A 20,188-nucleotide genomic window follows, 5' to 3' on the forward strand; every position below is an offset into this window, starting at 1 on the left:
GCAACACAAGGCCAGGCCCTGCTGCCCCTCCCTCCCCCCACGTCAGGCTTCACGCCCTCGGTGCTCTCTGTGCACAGGACTCTTGCCTTCTGACCTTTCCCACCCGCTCGCAAGGCTGCGTCCTGAGGGTCAAGGGACAGCAGAGCGCGTGGCCAGCCCCACTGCTGCTCCATCCCCTGCACTCAGCACTGACGTGCTGGGAATCTCTGGGAACTTCAGAGTTGCGGGGACAGCACTGAAAGCAGCAACTCTGAATGACGGTTAGCACGGAGGGTGTGAGCAAATCCCACACGCGTTCCACGCCGCCAACCCTGCGGACACACGCCAGCCTCTGCGGGCTGCTCCTGTGTGCCACCCGGGCATGCGGGCCCGGCCCTGCGCTAAGAACCAGAGGTCTCGGGGAGGACAGCGGCCCCAGGATCCGCTCAGGACTAGTTTCCTGTGCTCACAGAAACGACCCTGGCTCCCAGCAACTACCACGGCCCCTGCTCAGAAGGGAGGACCCACACTTTCCCACGGCCTGGACTTCCACGTTGCCTAAACCTCCGGTGTCCAGAAAACCCTGCTGTCTGAGAGGAGCCCCAGCTCTGTTTTTCTGAGAAGGCTCTTGAGGCCAGAACCGTTTCTTTCCCACAGTCTCAGCGAATAAACGACCCCACAAGATCTAACGTCCTAGACTCTGCTGACGTGACTCAGGACACTTCTAGGACCGGCTAGAGCAAGCGAGACTATTCCGTATCACTTTCTGTCCTGATTCATAGTTTCAGGTCTCACTATGTTTGCCTGGATTTAGGACACAAGGTGTCTACCTGTGAAGGCTGTTCAATTTGAAACCCATCCCTACAAAGAAACTGACCCAGAATGTGATGTTTCTCCAGAGTGGAACAGTGTCACTGGCTTGGTCATCAGAAATTGCTACATAGCCACCATGAACAACAAAGTAATCTTACAGTAGTCGCCCAATACGTATCAGATGCTGCTCGCAACACTGAACCTGCAGAGCTTCCCAGAAGTAAAGTTTATATAACATAATGTTAAAGAAAACTTGCAATAAAAGAATAATAGGTGGGAAAATAGTAGTTAAATTCTTTCATCCACCCGCCCCTACAATGCATGCAAAGTGTGTTTTAACGGACATTTGACACGTAGCATTGTATCAGTTTCAGGTCCGTAACACAGCGATTCAGTATTTGCACATACTGTGAAATGAGCACCCCAGCAAGTCTAGAGGCCGTCCACCACCTCACATAGTTACCACTTTCATTTTCTGGTGACACAACTTTTAAGACTGATTAAGCTATTTAAGAAACCAAACATGTTTTACAAAAGTACATGAGAAAGCAGGTGGGAAGTGAGTTCTGCTGTGCTTCGGTGAGAACCACTCGATGAATCTGTATCTAAACACTGGTCTCCCGCTTGCCACAAAATCAGCAGCGCCTGAACTCAGAACGCTGCTGCTCTTTACTCAGTTCAGGGCAAGCTCGCTTGAGTTCCCCACGGTTGGCACCTCCCGTTCTGCTCTAGCGGAAGCCCCGGTGCCCAGGCCCAATCACTGCCCGTCCCCAGCCGCCCCAGCCCTGCCTGCTTCCAGCGTGTTCTCCACGCTGCCGCCAGCTCAAGCTGACAGCCGTACAGGGAGCAGGCCCACAGTCCACCATGAGAGCCGCCCTCACACCAGAGTCAGTGGCAGCAGCAGGACAGCGAGGACAACCACTGGGACAGATCCGAGGGACACAAGGGGCCTGGAGGGACGAGTCTGGTCAGGGAAGGGGGCTCATGCGGGGCGGGTGCGGAGCACAAGCGTGCGGGACTCTGGGCGCTGCTCTCCCGAGCAGGACCTCCTTCCGTGGCGCCCTCCTACACGGCTCCCCACTAACTCGACTCATCTTCCAGTCGCTCTGCAAGCTGTCCACTCGGTCATCTGAGTGAGGTGCACCAAACGTCACCGAGTGCCAGGCACCATGTCAAACACGGTGCTCGCGGTGGAGAACACAGCAGGCGTCATAGGGACCCTCGGGATGTTAAAATAGGGTGGAGGCCGGAAGACAAAATGCAGACAGGGAAGTAACTGTGAATCCGGATTTGAGAAGGTGAAGATGAAGGCCCTGAGCAGAGTCCTGAGAGGAGGACGGAGCTCCAGCGGTGCGGGTGCTGAGGAGACTGTGCGAGGGCGTGGGGGAGCCCAGGTCTGGGGGAGCCAGCCATGGGGACGGGGTGTTGGGGGAGGCTCAGGCCCGTCCCCTCGCAGACCTCCCCGGGTGCTGAGGATCACCTGGGCTACACCTACACCAGGGTATCTGTGACCCCTGGGTGGGGGTCCCCTGTTTTGAGTATGAGCACCCTTTTTCAATGTAGAGCAATCTGTTGGGGATCCCAAGAGACTGCAGGAACTGAGGCCGCCTTGGGCTCACACCTGAGAGCAGCTCAGGTCCTGACAGAACACAGCCATTTTCACATACTTTGCTGCTTTTTAATTTCACACTGGCTAGTACACTTTTCTGTTAGGTGAAATGTTGATTTGCTAAAGAAGGGTGTCTTCCCCCTGTGTGGCCGCCTCCTCCCCACCCCGCCTGCTAACACACTGCAGACTCGGGCCCAAGAGCATCCCTTCCACTCGAGGGCTGTCTGCCTAGACCTTCTCAGCACCACAGCAGGACTCTCCAGGTCGAAGCGAGCCCACACCCAACAGCCCCCTGGAAGGCACCATCTCACCATGGTGGAGCCACTGTTTGGAGCCTCGCCTCCAAACATCCTGGATTTCTCCTCCAACCCCTCCCACCACACCAAACTTCACTAACTTCACTTAAAGCTCTCTGTCCTCTGCCTGCCACCGTGGCCACCTCACTCAGGGCAATGGTCTGTGAACTTGCTGTCCCACCCGCCGCTGCCGGGCCTGGCCTTGATCACCTGCTTGGAGGGCCCTGCACGACCGGTTCCCCACTGGCTCACTACAGCCTCCGGGGAGTGGATCAGGAAACGTGGATGGGAATGAAACAGCAGGAGCAACACTGACAACGGGGCCTGAAACATCGCAGAAGAGCGTACTCCTCTGCTCCTCCTGACTGTTCACCACATCTGCAGAGTACTTTAAAACACACGCTTTGGGATCTGCTTCACATTTTTAGACCGCTGAGAAGCTATGCGAGCAAGGCAGGCCCTTCCCACCTCCTCCCTGACGCTCCAACGAGCAGCACGCAGAGGCCTGCGCACATGGCCTGTGTCACAGACTGCGTTTGGGAAATTGTACCAACACTCGGACCCAGTAACGGGCAGTGGGACACAGTGGACAACCCGTACGGAACAAGCAGCAGCAGCATGATGACCAAGATACTCTTGCGGAGAAATGACTAATGCAGGGGCGCCTGGGGGCGCAGACGGTGAAGCCTGTCTTTGGCTCTGGTCATGATTCTAGGGTCCTGGGATCGAACCCAAAGCTGGGCGGCCTGCTCAGAGGGACTCTGCTTGTTCGTCTCTCTCTGCCCCTCCCCCGACTTGTGCACTCTTTCTCTCTTGCAAATAAATAAAATCTTAAAAATAAATAAGTGATTAATGCAATAAAAACCGCTCGACTTGGCATTTCATCAGTGCAGGTAAGCTGCTCAGTCCTCCTCCTCTTCACGCCACGTAACTCTTAGCAAGTTTGGTGTTCGTTGTTCTCAGACTTTGTGTTTACAAATTCATTCATTCCTGTATGAAGCCCAAGGGTTAGAAACTGGTTTCATCCCTACTTTACACGTGTGGAAACTAAAATAGAGTAAAATCACGTAACTTGGCCAAAAACACCACGCAGTTCACAGTGATGAAGTCAGAATTTTCACCGAGGCAGCGTGGCCTCAGAGCTGGTCTTCCGGACCGACAGGCTGGCCCTCTCGCAACACTCACGCCCACCTACTCGGACGGCCTGCTGTGCGGCTGTTCCAGGACAGAACACCACCTCTGTGACAGAGCGCTAAGAGCCACCATTCACATGTAAACCGCAGTGGTACGGATGCCGTGATAGGTGACATACATACACTGATCTGTCAAACAGTCACCCCGACCCTACAAAATGCAGTTTTGTTCATTGTGGACATAAGAAACGGGCCCGAGACCATGAGGCTCCTAAATGGCAAAGGTCCCACAAGCCGGACGCTATTCCGACGGAAGCCTATGCCCTCCCTCCACACTCGAACGAACGTCTCCCCATGTGCTCTGGATTGGCGGGGAAACCCTGCCTCAGAGCCCCAGGGCATCCCTCCCCTGCGGCTCCCTCTGCAGGGAGGGAGGGGACACGGTGCAGACCGAGTTACTCACGAGGGGGGAGAGATCTTACAGTGCGCGTACATGTTCACATGCGTGAGAGACACACACACGACTACCTCACCTAGTGTCTCAACATTCCTGAGACCATAAAGACGTAGGTGACAAGGCCTACTGTGTGTGCAGCTTTCTTAGTCTTGTACTTAGCTGAGCATCACACGTGACAGCAAGTGAAACCGTGACTTTGTAGGACAGAGCTGTGTACAGGAAAGTCTACTTACTATTAACAGAGTATAAGAACCACCAGCCTTTTTACATTGTAACTTTTACACATAAGAGAGAAAACCATACACCACAGGGAAGTATTTACATAACGTGGCCATCTGAGTGTGATAAAGCAAATTCTAATTACCTTGACAGAATCCAGTAAACTCCTAGGAAAAAATCGCTTCAAACCAACATCTTTTCTGAAACATAAAAAGAAGCGTATTAACAAATAACGCCACCAAATCAATTAATATAATGACATTGTTGCAAGAACATAAATGCAATGTAAGTTATTTCTCCTGCTGTGTGTTATTTAGGAAGGAAGGAAGTCAAATAAGGCTCCATTCTGCCAGCACAGTCAGGGAAGGGGCGGGACAGATCATCTTCTAGATATGAACAGAAAACATTAATACAAGTTGCTTTTAGTAGAACATCTTTTTCCTACTTAACCCCCACTGTTTAAAATCGTTCCACAACTGGGTCTCCTGGCAGACGGCAGTGTCTGCGCAGACACTGCCTGAAGCTTTGCCTTATCAACACGGGTTCAAACTTGGTGACATCATATTTGTGGACAAAGCAGACGGACTAGAGTAGGAAAAGGTGTGGAATAAACCATGGAAGCTTAAAAAAAGTTCCTTAAATTAATCCTAAAAGTTGACTATTTTCTTTAAGTAATCTTTTTTTGACTAAGGGATTCATTCACCAAACCAAAGTTTATCATCTCAGTTTCACATAAGAAGCAAAAAGCAAGAAGTTAGATTATTTGCCTAAAGTCAGAAAGCTGAGTGTGGGAAGGTTGGAAGTTCCAGTAATTTTCTTTAGATTAGGCTACAGGATTGAACCTTATGATCATGGGCCTCAAAACACTCCGCCAAGAAGACAGACTGGAAAGACCAGCTCCTTCCTTTTCTGCTCCCTTTGGTCCCGAGTGTGCCAAGATTTTTGGTCACTAGATGGCCCTCCTGTGCTAGTAAAATCGAACAAGCCTCTGCAGCCACCAGGCAATGTGGGGAGACCCACGGAGGACAGAACAGAATCAAGGAGGAGAAAACTAAATACAGGTATCTCTTCGGAATCACATAAGGAAACTGTAAGCTGAACAGAAAATATTTTTAAAAATACAAAAGGGATGACTTCCTTACCCACGACTGTAAGTTAGCTGGCATTACAAACAAAACCACAGATATCACACGGAGTTTGAACGGTTGATCCCACATCCAAACATCTCAACCACGTATTCTATAATCTATTAGTCAATGCTCCCTAAATCCAAAATTGGTCCCGGTTCCCACTCTTTTTCATTGCTATTATGTTCACGACACGCTTCTGAAATTCGTTCTCGACTTCCAGGACATACGGTTTCCTGGTTCTACCCACCAGTGAATTCATACAACCCTGGTTTTCCATTTCTTTTTCTAACCACTTTGCTTTGTAACTTCCCTTCCTTACCTTTCCAGACCAGCAGCATCTACTGTGAAAGCCGTGTGAAAGAGGTGTGAAACCCTACTGTGAAAGGGTGTGAAAGAGGAAGAAATGTTCCCCCAGGGTCTGCCCTTTCCGGCTGCCTCCTAGACAGGGACTTTGCCTTTAAGGGCTCGGGGGCCAGCCACTATGGGAAGCAGCACAATGAGGATAAAGGAGAAAAAAGCCTGGGACTTTCAGGCATTGTTCCTGAGCACTGTCTCCCCTCCTTTCCTTTCTGGGCAACCGTCTGCACTGAAAGCATTTTCCACCCGGAGAGCTCTGGGCTGCAGTCTTCTCGGGGCCGCAGGATGCATCTGGCTCCCAGTAAACACCTATAAAGCCAAGGTTTTCTCTTTGTAAACCGGGAACACTAAATCCTGCCGCAAGCCACAACTCTTTCTTCCAGAAATACCGTAGGGCAGGGCCCCTCCTGTCCTATGAGAGCCTGGGCCTCGTGATGGACTCCCCACTGTCTGAGCAGAGGGAGGCGAGACTGTTTTCCACCATGAGCAGAATATGCGGTGGGGCTGGGGGAGGATAAAACCTGGAGAGCAGGAGGGAGGAAGGCGGGCAGATGCCCAGGGAAGCGGTGGGGGGAGGGCAGGCAGCAGAGGAAGTGAGAAAGGCAGAGATCAGACCTGCGGACACCAGGCCATGTGTGAGCGAGCGGACCCGTGCACTGCGAGCGGACGCGGACCCGTGCACTGCGAGCGGAAGGCCGGGGGCACGTTTTGTTTCAGGTGGGGGCGCAAGCCAGGTGGGCGCGGCCTCCTGGTGGGGATTTCGAGGAGGCAGTGGGCCACCAGTCTCTGGATGGGGAGACGACCAGGGCAGGGGATGTTCTCTTCCTGACTGAGAACAGCGTCACCGTTAGTCAAACAGGTAATGCATCTACTTCTCTTAGAGCCAAGAGGAAAGCACAGAATTTACCACACTCGTTTCTGTCACAAATGGGGAAATTACAGATGGACCCAAAGGGTTGTATGTTTCATGGAAAGTGAGAGAGGGCATACTTCTTCGGGAAAATGAAGCCTATTTCTAGGTGTTACTTTTATTTCCACGATGAAGACAGCTCCGTTTAAGAAAAAGAATAAAAAGCTAAGGTCAACAAATGCTACAGTTTCGCTTTTCCAATTATTTTTGAGCAACGGATTGTAACACTTGTCTGTGTGTTAGACCTCTTTTAAACGTGACACCTGGGGCACCTGGGTGGCTCAGCCAGGTAAGCATCTGCCTTCCGTTCAGGTCACGATCTCAAGGTAAGGGTCCAGCCCCGTCGAGGGCCCCCCGCTTAGTGGGGGTCTGCTTCTCCCTCTCTGCCCCTCCTGCCTCCGCTTGTGTTTCCTCTTGCTCGCTCTGTTCTCTCTCGCTAATAAGTTTTTAAAATATCTTTAAAAAAAAATGTGACAGCTGGCAAATGAGAAACTAAAAACAAGGCTGAAGTACACAAAATATCAGAAAAATTCAAGAACACATCCCCGTTAATTTAATCAGGAAGCCAATCTACTTTGGGCTTCGTGGTGGAGGACACTGAGGGTCCCCGAGCAGCACCTCGGGCGCCACGCTCAGTTTTACGGAGATGACCAAATTTACACCCTCTGCTAGGACACCCAGCAGGGACAGGCAGGCTGTCCCGCTGTGACAGTGCTACCGGGTGACGGTGTGTACTCTGACGTGCACCAGAAGAGCTTTTAGCTTCCTGTGCCGTCCAACTCACCTGTATGAGCCCAGACTCTGCACTCACGTGAGGCAAGGTGAGTCAGACAGTGCATACTGGCTGGAGGTTTCAGAGCCACCGGCCTTTATTACAAGGTAACCCATTCTGTACAAACAATTGTCAAGGGGTAGATCCCGAGTTCCTGTAAACGCACTGGACAGGAAACTAGCTACGTGAAACTCTTAGAATACTGCCAAACCCCAATTCCCAAACTCAAGCATTAGGCTGCTCGACTCCCATACGTGCTCCGAGGAGATGTGCACACCCACGCACAACAAATAGGACGTGACCATCAGGTCAGAGCCATACTTTTCACTGCAGCGATCCTGGGAAGCTGTATGTGCTTAAGGCAGCTACACTCGATCGAAGAATCTAGCTCCCTGTGGTGGTGGCCAAATGTCAGGGGCTCTGCGGCCACACATGGGGGAGCAGCCGCCACGCGTGCCGGGGCAAAGAGGACGTTCCCGCCGCAGTGGGCCACTGCACTGGGCGGCAGGCACCCTGACTCTCCAGGGCTCGGGGCCAGGCGCCGAGGGCTCCCCGGTGAGCGCAGGGGTGAGCAGGACGGACGGATGCTGGGCTCAGCTGCCCACCCGGCGCACTGGGCACAGGACGCAGCATCCCAACCTCTGGAACAGAGCCCCGCAGTCGGGAGGAGGGCGGCCCAGGACCACGTGGCAGCGGCAGGTAGCGGACCTTGCAGGACGGAGCTGGGAGTCACACCAGCAGCCTTCAGCCGGGACTGCCTGTCCCTGGACAGCAGGGAGCTTCTGGGGACTCCCCTTCCAACTTTTCTCTCAGGGCTGGCAGAAAGGGTTTCTATCCTTTGGTCTCTAAACTTCAAATTATTCTGATGTGAAGCTTCAAAGAAAGCAAGGCTGCCCCTCATCTGCCTCCTCACACCAGGCCCCAAGCTGGGTGACGGGGCAGGACACTCCCCACACGCCCCCTTTCCTCAGGGGAGACACCGGGTCAACAGCCACTCCCAGAGGTGCTGTCAGACAACGGGGCTCCGGAACCCAAACGTCTGCTCGTTGAGACTCGGGGTTTCTGAAGCTTGACATGATCGCTGTGATCAACGGTAACCAGAGTCCTCTTAATTAGCGGTTACTTTACCTCTGTCCTTCCCAGGAACTATCTGAACCACTGCTGACCGATGATGACAGCGTTAAGCTCCAAGCTCTGCCCCACAGGCTCCAGGCTGACCCCCCCCCACCCCCCCGCTCCCAGGCCTTGCCCCTCCGCAGCCCGTCCCCCACGGACAGCCGTCCCAGTAAGGAGACACACTCCTGCCCCCCCGCAGGCGGCACTGCTTGCCCCCTGCAGCCTCTCCCTGACACCCAGGCTCTACCATACAGAGGACGAACGTTCCGGAGTGCCCTGGCTGCTGCCTGCAGACTCCTAGCCTGCAGCCCTGCCCCGCACACGTGCACCCAAGTCCACAGGCCCCAACACAGCAGGCTGGGAGACCGGAGTGTGTTGGAAGCTTCACAGTAAGTCGATTCTCAAGTCAGAGATGAATTTATTTCCCCTTTGGCACCACTTCTGAGAAGACCCTGATCTTGTCTGCTGGCTCTGGGTGACTAATACTCTGCGGACATAATTCCTCAAAGATTTAAAGCTCAGGCCAAAGAGCAACCAAAACTGATGTGAAAACACAACTAAAATCTGCATTTCATACAGCATCCCCTTCTCACCCTTACCCCAAACCCTGAGTATCTTTAACATAAAAATACCACTGAGATATTAGCCTCTAAAATGCCTTAAGCCTCTTAAAAACTGATAAATATGGAAGTTCTCTAACCACAGTACAGACTGCTGTCCATTTCCGAATGGCAGGCTCTCTGCCCTCCTGGGTAGTAAGAAGCTGTCTTCTGGCCTGGCATAGCCCTGCGGTCCTCTCCTGTAGCCAGCCGTGACCACGTGACTACGACTCGGCCATGTCCCTCGAAGGGAAATACTATGTACACAGCTGTGTCCTTGCGGGGAGGGGAGAGAGAGAGAGGGCGCCCACTTCCTCCTCCTCTGGGAGGCTGGAAGGTCCACCAGCCACCGTAGGCCACGGGAGGAAGGGGGCCATGCTACGGACGCAAGGAGGGCGGGGCAAGAGAAGAACAGGGCCCGCGAGGGCCTGTCCTGTATGGAAGAGGCATGACCTTTGATCTAACAGTTAAGCTACTGCCGATTCAGGCCAAAGCCATCAGCACCTTCTTTATGTATGGCAGGTAACTACAGAAAGCGCTAGACTGCGACTAGAAGACAATGTAACTAACCTCAGATCATTTTAAATCATGCATTTTTTTTTTCTTCAAGAAATACCTACTGCTGTAACACCACATGAACGTCAGACGCGGCTCGGTGATGGGAACAGCGGGAGGCCCTGGTCCGCGCCGTGGACCGTCGCAGCGGAAAACGGACACGAGCACACAAACAACTACAGAGGACTGCATCACATGCAAAGATGATGAAAAACACATTTCTTTAAAGAGCAAACCACGTAACAAGGAAATGAGCAGAACTGGAAGGTGAAGTAACTCATGTAACTTCACAACACAAGTCAGTGGTTTAAACAAGAATCAGCAGAATATAAAATTCTTCCTTCAACGGGTTCACAGCTTCTTTTGGTTAATCTGTCTTTGTCACGATGCAGTTGTTAGCTTGAGTATGAAACATTTTTCCTAAAACCTCTGAGCGGACTCCTGCGGCAGGTGCCTTCCTCCCCTGCCCGGCCTCTGCTCACAAAGGTGCACGCAGAGTCTCACCCACCGGCCTGCCACTCTGCTCCTGGAGGCGCGCACCCTCGGGAGGCCGCGCTCTGGGGCCGGGGCTGGGGCGTCTTCGCCACACGTCTCCCCTTTGCCTACAGAGAAGGCACACTGGTTCTACGGACGGTGAAAGACATGGACAGATTAGCTCTTTAGTTTAAAGAAAAACTACAGAAGTCCCTCCACAGTGCTTTCCCTGTTCGTAGAAGCGGCCCAGTTATCTCCAGTGTGACTCAAAAGAGTTATTCAGAAACAGTAAAGTCGAAGGGGCATCCCTCATTAGGCTATAAATAACCAAGACTGTCTTTAAGTTTTCTGACAAAAACTAGGCAATCCTGCGGACTATTTCACAATTTTTCTCCTGACTGTCAGGGAAAAGAGAAGCCTAAAATAAACTAATAGGAAACACACGATACTCTGGATTTGTGTAGAATTCTTTTCTTTACCAGAAAATATATACCTTTCTAAGTGGCCCCAAGTCACTAGCAACGCTCAGTAGCAAAGAGAAATGCTGAGGCCCTGGAGGACCGGGCTGCCAGGTCCCTGGGGCAGGAGGCCCGGAGTCCGCTCAGCCGGGTGACCCACTCAGTGGGCACAGGTGTAAAGCCCTGGCACCAGCCTTTCCAACAGCGGTGTGCAAAGGCAGAACCGAAGGAACAGCTCCACGAATTTTTTTTTTTTTAAGATTTTATTTATTTATTTGACAGGCAGAGATCACAAGTAGGCAGAGAGAGAGAGAGGAGGAAGCAGGCTCCCCGCTGAGCAGAGAGCCCGATGCGGGGCTCGATCCCAGGACCCTGGGATCATGACCTGAGCCGAAGGCAGAGGCTTTAACCCACTGAGCCACCCAGGTGCCCCTCCACGAATTTTTAAAGTACTGAGAAACTACCATGATGAGTCAAGAATTGTTCATGCAGTAAAGCTCCCTTTCAAGATGTCAGAATCTGAACTTTACCACCAAAGGTACAAACAAAAGAATTCCTAAATAATATACCGTAAGAGAAAGGGAAGCTGATACCAGAAGGCAGGCTGAGCGACGAGACTGTTCACGCAGCATGGAGATAAGCAGGCAGACCTGTGTGCCTGTCCTGGCCCACGCCGAGCGCTGGGGGTCAGGAGCCTTGGGACCCCCGGCCCCAGGCACCCGCTCTTGGGTTCTGGACGGGACACCGTCTGAAGGCGTGTATTGGGGGATGGGCCTGTACCCGACAGAAGCTGCAGCTGTGCCATTCACCGCGGCTCTCCACGAAGTCCCTGGGGAGCCCTGCTTGCCCAAGCTCGGTCCACCAGCTCTGACTCAAGCCACCTGGAGGCTTGTGTGGGTCAGAGGAGGAGCCAACGGACACACTCCTGGCACATCACACACACAAGCACGCAACAAAAGGCTATTGGGAAGAACAGATTGCATCCCCAGAAATGAACTTGGAATCGAAAAGTATCAATGGTGAAATGAAACATGAGCTATGAGGTAGGACGGAGACTACTCAGGAGGGAATGAAGGGCTCAGAGGGCAAATCTAGAGAACGACACAGACACCATCACAGGGAGAAACGGATGGAAAATACGAACCAGAGTAAGAGCCACAGAGGTCCAAGTGCTGACAATTCCAGGGCCGACAGCACATACACTTTCCAGATGAAATACACGGATCCAAGCTGGGTCATGAACAAAATGCAAGCAGGAGGAACGAGCGAGACAGGAAGAGCAACGCAGCGGTCTAAAGGGACAGAGTGACCGCAGAGAAGCAGCCGCGCATCGGTCAGCAGCCGTACCGAAGGCAATCTCTCGAGCGTGGAGCAAGTACAGCGTCTGAAGGCAAAGGAGGGGGAAGGGTGGTCTGAGGCAGACACAGCGATGCGCAAGAGGTGAAGCGGTGTCTGTGCTGCCGAATCGACCGTGTCTGCGTGAGGTTACGATAACAACATCTAACACGCGGGGCTGAAATAAACAGAACCAGCACACGGCGGAACGGCGTGCGAGCCAGCAGGACGTATGGAGAGGGTGTCCAGAAGAGAGGGGAAGAGAACGTTAAGATCTAAACTGGTTAAGTTAATACAGAAGGTTCAAATGGAAGTGTAACTAGTAAAAGAACAGAAATAGTTTATAAATTTCCAAATCATGAGACAAGAAGATTTAGAATAAGAAAACCCACTAAGAAATAAACAGTAGAAGAGAAAAAAGAAAAAAATCCACACACACACACACACACACACACACACACACACAGACATCCCCTCCCCCCAAAAACAAAGTTTTTGGGAAAAAAAAATGACAACAAAAATAAAGACAACACAAGTCAGTCCAAATATATTGTTTATCCTAATAAATACAAATGTATTAAATCTACCATTTAGAAGAAACACGTTCTGGATTTGTGGAATCCGGCTCTATGATGCTTGTAAGAGACACGTGTAAAAGTTTAAGGATGTAATAAATTGGGAATTAACAGAAGAAAAGTAACAAGGAAAGAACAGAAGAAGTAATACAAGCAGAGAAAATGAAAGCCAGGTCAGTGCTAACCTCCAGAAGGCAGAGTGAACTTCGGGACGAGAAGTGCCCCCAAAACAAGGAAGTGTGTGTGGTTAGGCAGCCTGAGGGTAACTGAATAATGACATGAGGTTCAAGTAACCAAGAAGATAAAAACTCTTTGTGTTTCTAGGGAAAAAAAACCCAAATACAGAGCAAACACGAACTGACCCACAGGAGGGAATGGGTCCAGCCACTCTCACAGAGGGAGACACACACCTTCTCACTTAATGACATGTCAAGAGACAAAGTACCACGAAAGGCAGACGTTAACCAGCCTGAAGAGAAAGTGTATTCCGGTCGCGGAAGCGAACACGGCAGAATGTTCCCCGAAGAGTTCAGGGGGCAGGCGGGTACACGTACGCTCACGACACGGATCTCTCAACGTTCTCTGCGTCTGAATGTTTTTATAGTCCGTTACTGGAGGGAAATGGTCTTACACCAGCCCATTAAGACGGTCTCCACAAAAGCCAAAGAAGCTGTTAGCATAGACCACCACTACCAAGAAAACCTTTGAAGAAATATCTGCATCTTTGGAGATGAAAAAATAGAAATAACTCCACAAAAGTTTGAGAACAAACAAGTCTTGAAACTCTTTTTTATTTATTTTTTTTGAAGATTTTATTTATTTATTTGACAGACAGAGATCACAAGTAGGCAGAAAGGCAGGCAGAGAGAGAAAGGAGAAAGCAGGCTCCTTGCTGAGCAGAGAGCCCGATGTGGGGCTCGATCCCAGGACCCTGGGATCATGACCTGAGCTGAAGGCAGAGGCTTTAACCCACTGAGCCACCCAGGCGCCCCAGGTCTTGAAACTCTTAACTAAAATGAAAATAACTGGCAGATCTTACTACATTAAAAAAAAAAAAAATGACATGAAAGAAAGAACAAGTCCTAGGTGATGATGGGCCGTATAATCACAGCGGACAAAGACCAATTGGGAAGAACATACAGAACAAATACGACAAACATAGTTAATATGACAAAACCCTCTTAATATTAATAAGGAAAAACATAAATAGGTGTAAAAACTTTAAAAAAATACAGCCAAATTTAAAAAAGGAATCTGTATGGCAGCCCACATACGGGCAGGTCTTCAATATCAACAGTAATCAAGGGAAAGCAAACAAAACAAGCTGCCACTAATTGGTCACCAGGCAAGAACGCACAAGGAAACATGGTGACGCCACCTCGTGCTGTCACAGGCCAGAGCGTCCCCGCGCGGACTGGTGGCATGCAGCACACCCCCCGACCTGACGGCGGCCACGCGCTCGCTCAGCGCCAACGGCTCCCCGAACCAGGCCGATGGGAGGCGGCGGGCTGCAGGCTCACAGACACGAGGTCCCGCCGAGCCCGGCGCGGCCCCGCCGCGTGCGCACACTTGGAACGAGGGAGGACCGCAGGGCTGCGTCTGCGGACAGTGCGGCTGACGGCGGTGAGCACAGGCCCATGGGAGTCCGTCTTACCGGACGAGTCTGTCCCAGTTTTCTCAGCTAGAATGTATTACTACCTTGTAAACGAATGAAAATGACTGAAAAGGCTCAAGATTGAGTTAACAGGTGAACTCTGACATTCCTTTATATGCTTTTCTCTTGCGAACACTGCGAAGTAACGCTACACAGTTTGGTTTTCAGTGCGAGGGACAAGCGCTCCTCTGGACCAGATCACAAGGGGAACGAGGGCGGAGGCCCATCAGGGCCCGCACTGCGTCCGGCTCTCGATGTGGTCGCTTCCCTGACCCCGCACACCGAGGCAGGCATGGGCACCGCCCTCACTCTGTGGCCCTGGAAGCACACACTGGGAATGGGACACAGTGGAGGAAGGACCCACACCAGACACTCTGGGCGAGAGGATAGGCACACAACATCCGCGGCTACACGGAAGCCCTGCCGGGGGGTGGGGGGTATGGAGAACGGGCAGGTCGACCCAGCACAGACCCAGGGTCGACCCCGGACCGTGAGCCTCTTAAACCCACTTCTTTTCCTTCTCTCGCTTGTCTGCCTGACTTACACAGCACACCTGTACGAGAACACACAACCTCCAGACTGCACGTAACTCAGCCTGCCCCCCACACCCCCCGAGAGGGCGCGATGGCACCACCCTGCACCCATTTCTCCCATAATACGGCCCCCCCGTGCACAGTAACCCCCATATTCTCCACTTCACTGACCCCCACCCATGAGTGCCTGGGTCTGTCCTCTGCCCCCCACCTCCTAGCCCATCGCCTCAATTTCTGTATTCCCTAGAAATAAGCCAATTTTACACCAATTCTGATGCAATCCTTGTCTTTCACTTCAAACAGATCTTTTCTTTTTTAATTAAATGTATTAATGTTTTTAAGTAGATTCCACACCCAGCGTGGGGCTCCAACTCACGACCCAGAGATCGACAGCAGCAGCTGTAGCGACTGAGCCAGCCGGGGCCCCTTGTTGCAAACAGCTTAACCTGAAAACTCCTCTCTCCAAACAACCCCCCACCCCCACCCCGAAGGATCCCTGCTTCTGCCCTGCTGCCACAAACACGTCAGTGCGTGGCACATGAGGGTTTCATTTGGGCCCCTGCTGTCCTCTGGCTCTGTGTCCCTTTATAGTATCTACCGCACGCCTGGCTCCTTCCACCCCGTGACACCATAGCTCCTGCTGTGGCCTTGCAGGGACAGGGCAGGATACAGTTCACGGCAACAGGACAGGCTTTCACGGTGACCCAAAGGACGCCAACAGATGTTCTGGCGTCCTATCGCTAACTGCCAGGTGACGTATCACCCAGGTCTTTCCCAGACTTCACGGAACAGCCCACCACGGGGCTGGAACCCTCGAGATTGTCACCCCTGTCTCCCCACTGGCTGTTCATCTCCATTCCCAGATCATTTCTCTTTAAATGGAGACAGACTATTGTAGCATAGTCTCAGCTGTCCAGAGATGTGGAAACATAGTAGAGAGGCCCACGGGTGCCCCACGCCCAGGTCCGCTCCCGCTCCCAGTCCCTATCACGCATGGCACATCAGCCACAATTCCTACCACAACACTGACTTGTTATTAGAAACAGTCTGTATTTCATTCAAATTTCGTTACTTTTTCTACATCATTTTTGGTTCAGAATCCAAATACGTCATCAGGCTCCACAGGCTCTTCTTGGCTCCATCAGCTTCTCAAGTTTTCCTGGTTTTGGACCATCTTGACAGTTTGAAGGTGGTATTTTGAATAATGTCCCTCGACTAGGAATTATCTGTGCTTCCACATGATGAGACTGGGGTTACGGGTACAGAAGAGGAAGCCACCAGAGGTGAAGTGGCCATGTGTGGCCTGTCACTGCTTGAGGCCAACCTTGCTCGTCTAGCTCAGGTGGTGTCGGCCGGGTTTCTTCACTGCCTGCTAACTCCCACCCCCAACGCCGTCCTGTACAGGTCTCCAAGTACAGCCCATCCTTTAAGGTGGGATTTTAAGCTCTGCCCCCTTCATGGTCACATCTACATAAATTACTTTGAATTCTTCTGTAGGGGAGATCTGTCACTTCTCACGTGTTCGCTCATGTGTACGAGGAGGGCCTCCGGGTATCTGCTCTACGCTCCGGGTTCTAATCTAAAACTACTCGCTCACTTTGTAGCTCAAATGATTCCAGCTTTAGGCACTTCAGGTGCTCTCGCCCCATGCTGACCGAGCACTTCCTCCCTTCTGGCACCAAGATGCACAGGCCCCTCCTGTACCCCCTTCCCCCCCACCCCCAGCCATCAGGCATTTTTCAAAGGAGCCCTGGTTCCTTTCACTGATGAACGACATTAGAAACCAGGCACGGGGGACCAGGGAAGATTTTAATGCTACTGGTATAAGCGATTTTAAAACATAAAATAAATCCACATTTCTCCTTCCTTTTCATTGCAAAAACATGCACGTTCCCTCAGAACTGAAAATCAACAGGCTCCAACAACTTCTCCGGCTCCCCGTCTAACAGAAACTCTTCCTGTGAGTGGAATCCCTGGTGGCACAGGACAGAACCCAAGTCTCAGCAGCCAGCCGGCCCACAGCCCCCAGCTCCTCACACCACTGTCCTGTTGCGGATGGCCGAGGAGTCAGCCACGGCCAAGGACCAGAGGCTCCTGGAGAGCAGTGGGCTGTTGCTGACATGGCCTTCACAATGCATGGACGGTTTGTTAGCTGCTACCTGAACTTCCGTGTCTCTGTGCCTTCAAAGTCTCATCCCTCTTCCCCGGTAGCTCCCCCCACCTGCCCACATGCTTTCTTCGAGACTTGGGGAGACCTCATCCCCCCGTGAAATCACCTCGAACATCAAGAACCGTGCTCCCGACAGCCCCCGCCCCCAGGCTCCTCTACTTCAGCCCCTGGGCACACTGTTCTACAGCCCTGCTCACCCAGCTGAGTCTCCCTGCTCGCTGGAAGCTTCCTGAGGGTGAGCGTTTTGGATTATTAATATCTGAATGCCCAGCACTCGGCTGCCAGCGGCTGGGCACACGCTCAGTAATGTCCATTAAGTGAACTAATGAGTAAAGAAACCAATGGACAAAGGAACAGATAATTGACCAAATAACCAAACAGGTAAAACTCCTGTTATCCTGAGCCTCCATTTGAACTGAGGACAAGCCCAGCGTCACCCGAGATAAGATCTTTAACGATCTCCTCCATGCCGATGACACGCGTCCGAGCACCGAGTCCGGCAGGTGACGAAAGCGACAGTTGTGAAGAGAATCTATGCCCCAGTGAGTGCTGGCGGTTTCTGTCTCGGAGGTTCGTGGCTTTCCGACTTTGACACCATCCTCTGAAGGGCAGGACTCGTTCCACGGAACGTGACTCCGGTGCGATCTGCAGCCAAAGCTGCTCCAACAGCAGAGTGGTGATGGGGACCTTTTACTTTATTTCCCGTTTACTTTACACCTCCCAAACCCACCAGGAGTTCAGTAATAGTACAGCCAGAAAAGGTAGGCGTTGGCCAGATGTGCCACTATTCCTAAGGAGACTACAGCGGACCTTTGCTGGGACTTAAAGATCAACTCTCTTTTGCTGCATGAATCATCAAAACGATGCAGTATGGAACTCCCGCCTCCCCAGACATAAGCTCCAGCATGCTGATATGCGCTGATAAGACAACCTGATGGCAAACTCTAATACACAAACCAATTCCATGATCCGAAAAATTTTGTTTTTCTAAACATCCTGTTCCATAAGCAACAAGTGATTCACTTATCTCCACCCGTGGAAACCCTACAGCACCGTGGACAGGGAATGTGAGGAGGAACTGATTCGGCAGTTCTGCATCCGATGCGAACTGGAAGAGACCTCCTCCCGACACGACTGAAGCTGGAGACGGCAGTCCGTGCTGACGCCACACGATCAGCCCAAAGGCGCTCGCCAACAAGGGAAAAGGTCTGCACGCGCGGTTACTGTCGTTGGAACCCTTTGCTTATAAAAACTTTCCTTCATCCAGATGCGACTGTTCTAGAAATGGCAGCGTTTTGGGTTTGGGATTTAACTTTAGGCAAACTAACACCCACGGCCTGAAGGCGGGCCTACTGCTTGGCACGCGGTGCGGCTGGGGCGGGGGGTACTTACTCCAACACTTCGTAGTTGGACTTCTTCTCCAGCGCGTTGCCTCGCATCTCCCAGTACGAGCGCCTAAAACCAGGGAAGACACACATTCACACACACGTGTAAGGGGCGTCCGCACTGCTCAGCGGACACGGCGCTGCGGCTCGGCCACAGACACCCTGCTGTGCTGTAATGCACACGAACCCGACCCCAAGCGGTGACTCCCAAGCCCCTGGGAGGCAGAGAGCAGTGAACACAGGCTCCGTCCTACTGGACGAACTTGCTTTCTCCCTGAGTGTGAATCAGGTGTGGCTCTGTGAAGACAAGACAGACTCCAGGTGTAAGGAGCTTAGCTACGACTGCTGGCCGCTGTGCTAGTCTCTCGGTGGGAGCCTGCACGAGCAGGATGGCCGTGGGAACAGGCGAGCAGCAAGTACACTGACTCCTGCAGGGCCACCTGTCACCAAGGGCAAGTGCACGGACGTGTGACAGAATCATTAGGACAGGCTGTGCAGGGAGGAGGCAGGCTCCGGCCCAGGCAGCGCTGTCCACCCCTCTGAATGTACGTCGTCTAGCCTTCCCCCGCACTCCACACGACCCAGTCAAGCCAAGTCGGGCCCCGCGGGAGCCAGCTCCTCTCTCTACAGAACCTGCCACGCGTGTGCCGGATTCTCTCTGCACACACATGGTACCTGGCAGAAGGACACCTCCGGCTGGAGCTGCTTTGGGACACACAGGTAGGACACGTCGTCTCAAGTCACGTAACAGGAGGACCAGACTCCGTTTCAAACCTGTCTCTAATACTATAAATACTGGCTTTGCTTTTTAAATTTGTTTGGCTTTTTCTTTGGTCTACTCAAAATGCAAGTAGTAGATTTAGATGAAAAACTACAGAGGGCCCCCGATGGGTCTCTCAGTTTGGTTTTCTTACTTTCTCCCCACGCGGGGACGGGGGGGTGAAGGAGGGGCCTGCAGGGGGAGGCTGCACCGTCCGGCTTCTCCTGCAGCCCTTCACTTCACAGTGAAGTCAGGGACACTGCATGGGACAGAGAGGGATACACACAGCACGGGAGGCCCGTGCGGGAAGGAGCAGGAAAGGTACCGAGAACCCAGGGTGGTCCCCGTGCCTCTCGCCCAACACCTCGTGCTTTCTGACCCCACCTCCAGATAAGCCCGCGCAGCACTGTCTGGAGGCAGAAAGGGCGGCCAAGGACGCTTTCTGCCGAGAGCTGAGAGGGCTCAGGGGCAGGCCAGGGACAGAAGAGACCAGCGAGGGATGACCTCCGTTACTGGGAAACAGAAGTAAGGCTGGACGTGAATTTTAATGAGTTGAGAATGACACCCTGACTGCCCTCGGGTCTTTGTAGGGTCGGGCATGTAACAGCCTCGTGCAGTATAAAAAACTGTGACCTTGGGGGGAAATTCTAACTGTTCCGAGCATACATAATCAAACTGTGGCTAGCTTAACCAACTCATCTTAAACTGGAGCCCAGAGTAAATTTTAATTGAAATCACACCTGAAAAAGGTAAAATACTCTTCTATTCAAAATTAAAATGCTAGCATAGAAGATAACATATGACACATGGTGACAAATAGTAACAGAATTAAGAACGATATTCTCAGATTTCCATTTCCCATAACCCTGCAACACGGCAGCCACTAGCTGTATGTGGCT

General features: G+C 52.1%; 1 protein-coding gene across 26 annotated transcripts in view; it reads right to left on the reverse strand.

The window, feature by feature from the left end:
• PTK2 (protein tyrosine kinase 2) overlaps positions 1-20,188 on the reverse strand; it is a 246,281-nt gene that overhangs the window by 108,910 nt on the left and 117,183 nt on the right. For all 26 annotated transcript variants that reach the window (XM_045078169.1, XM_045078191.1, XM_045078190.1 and 23 more), the window contains 2 exons: positions 18,537-18,599; positions 4,652-4,706 (listed from right to left, as the gene is read on the reverse strand). In XM_045078169.1, coding sequence (XP_044934104.1) covers positions 4,652-4,706; positions 18,537-18,599 — 118 coding nt within the window. The remainder of the gene's footprint in view (positions 1-4,651; positions 4,707-18,536; positions 18,600-20,188) is intronic.

Source organism: Mustela putorius, unplaced genomic scaffold, assembly GCF_011764305.1.
Source record: "Mustela putorius furo isolate JIRA1106 unplaced genomic scaffold, ASM1176430v1.1 tig00000228_pilon_pilon_pilon, whole genome shotgun sequence".
Classification (NCBI taxonomy): domain Eukaryota; kingdom Metazoa; phylum Chordata; class Mammalia; order Carnivora; family Mustelidae; genus Mustela; species Mustela putorius.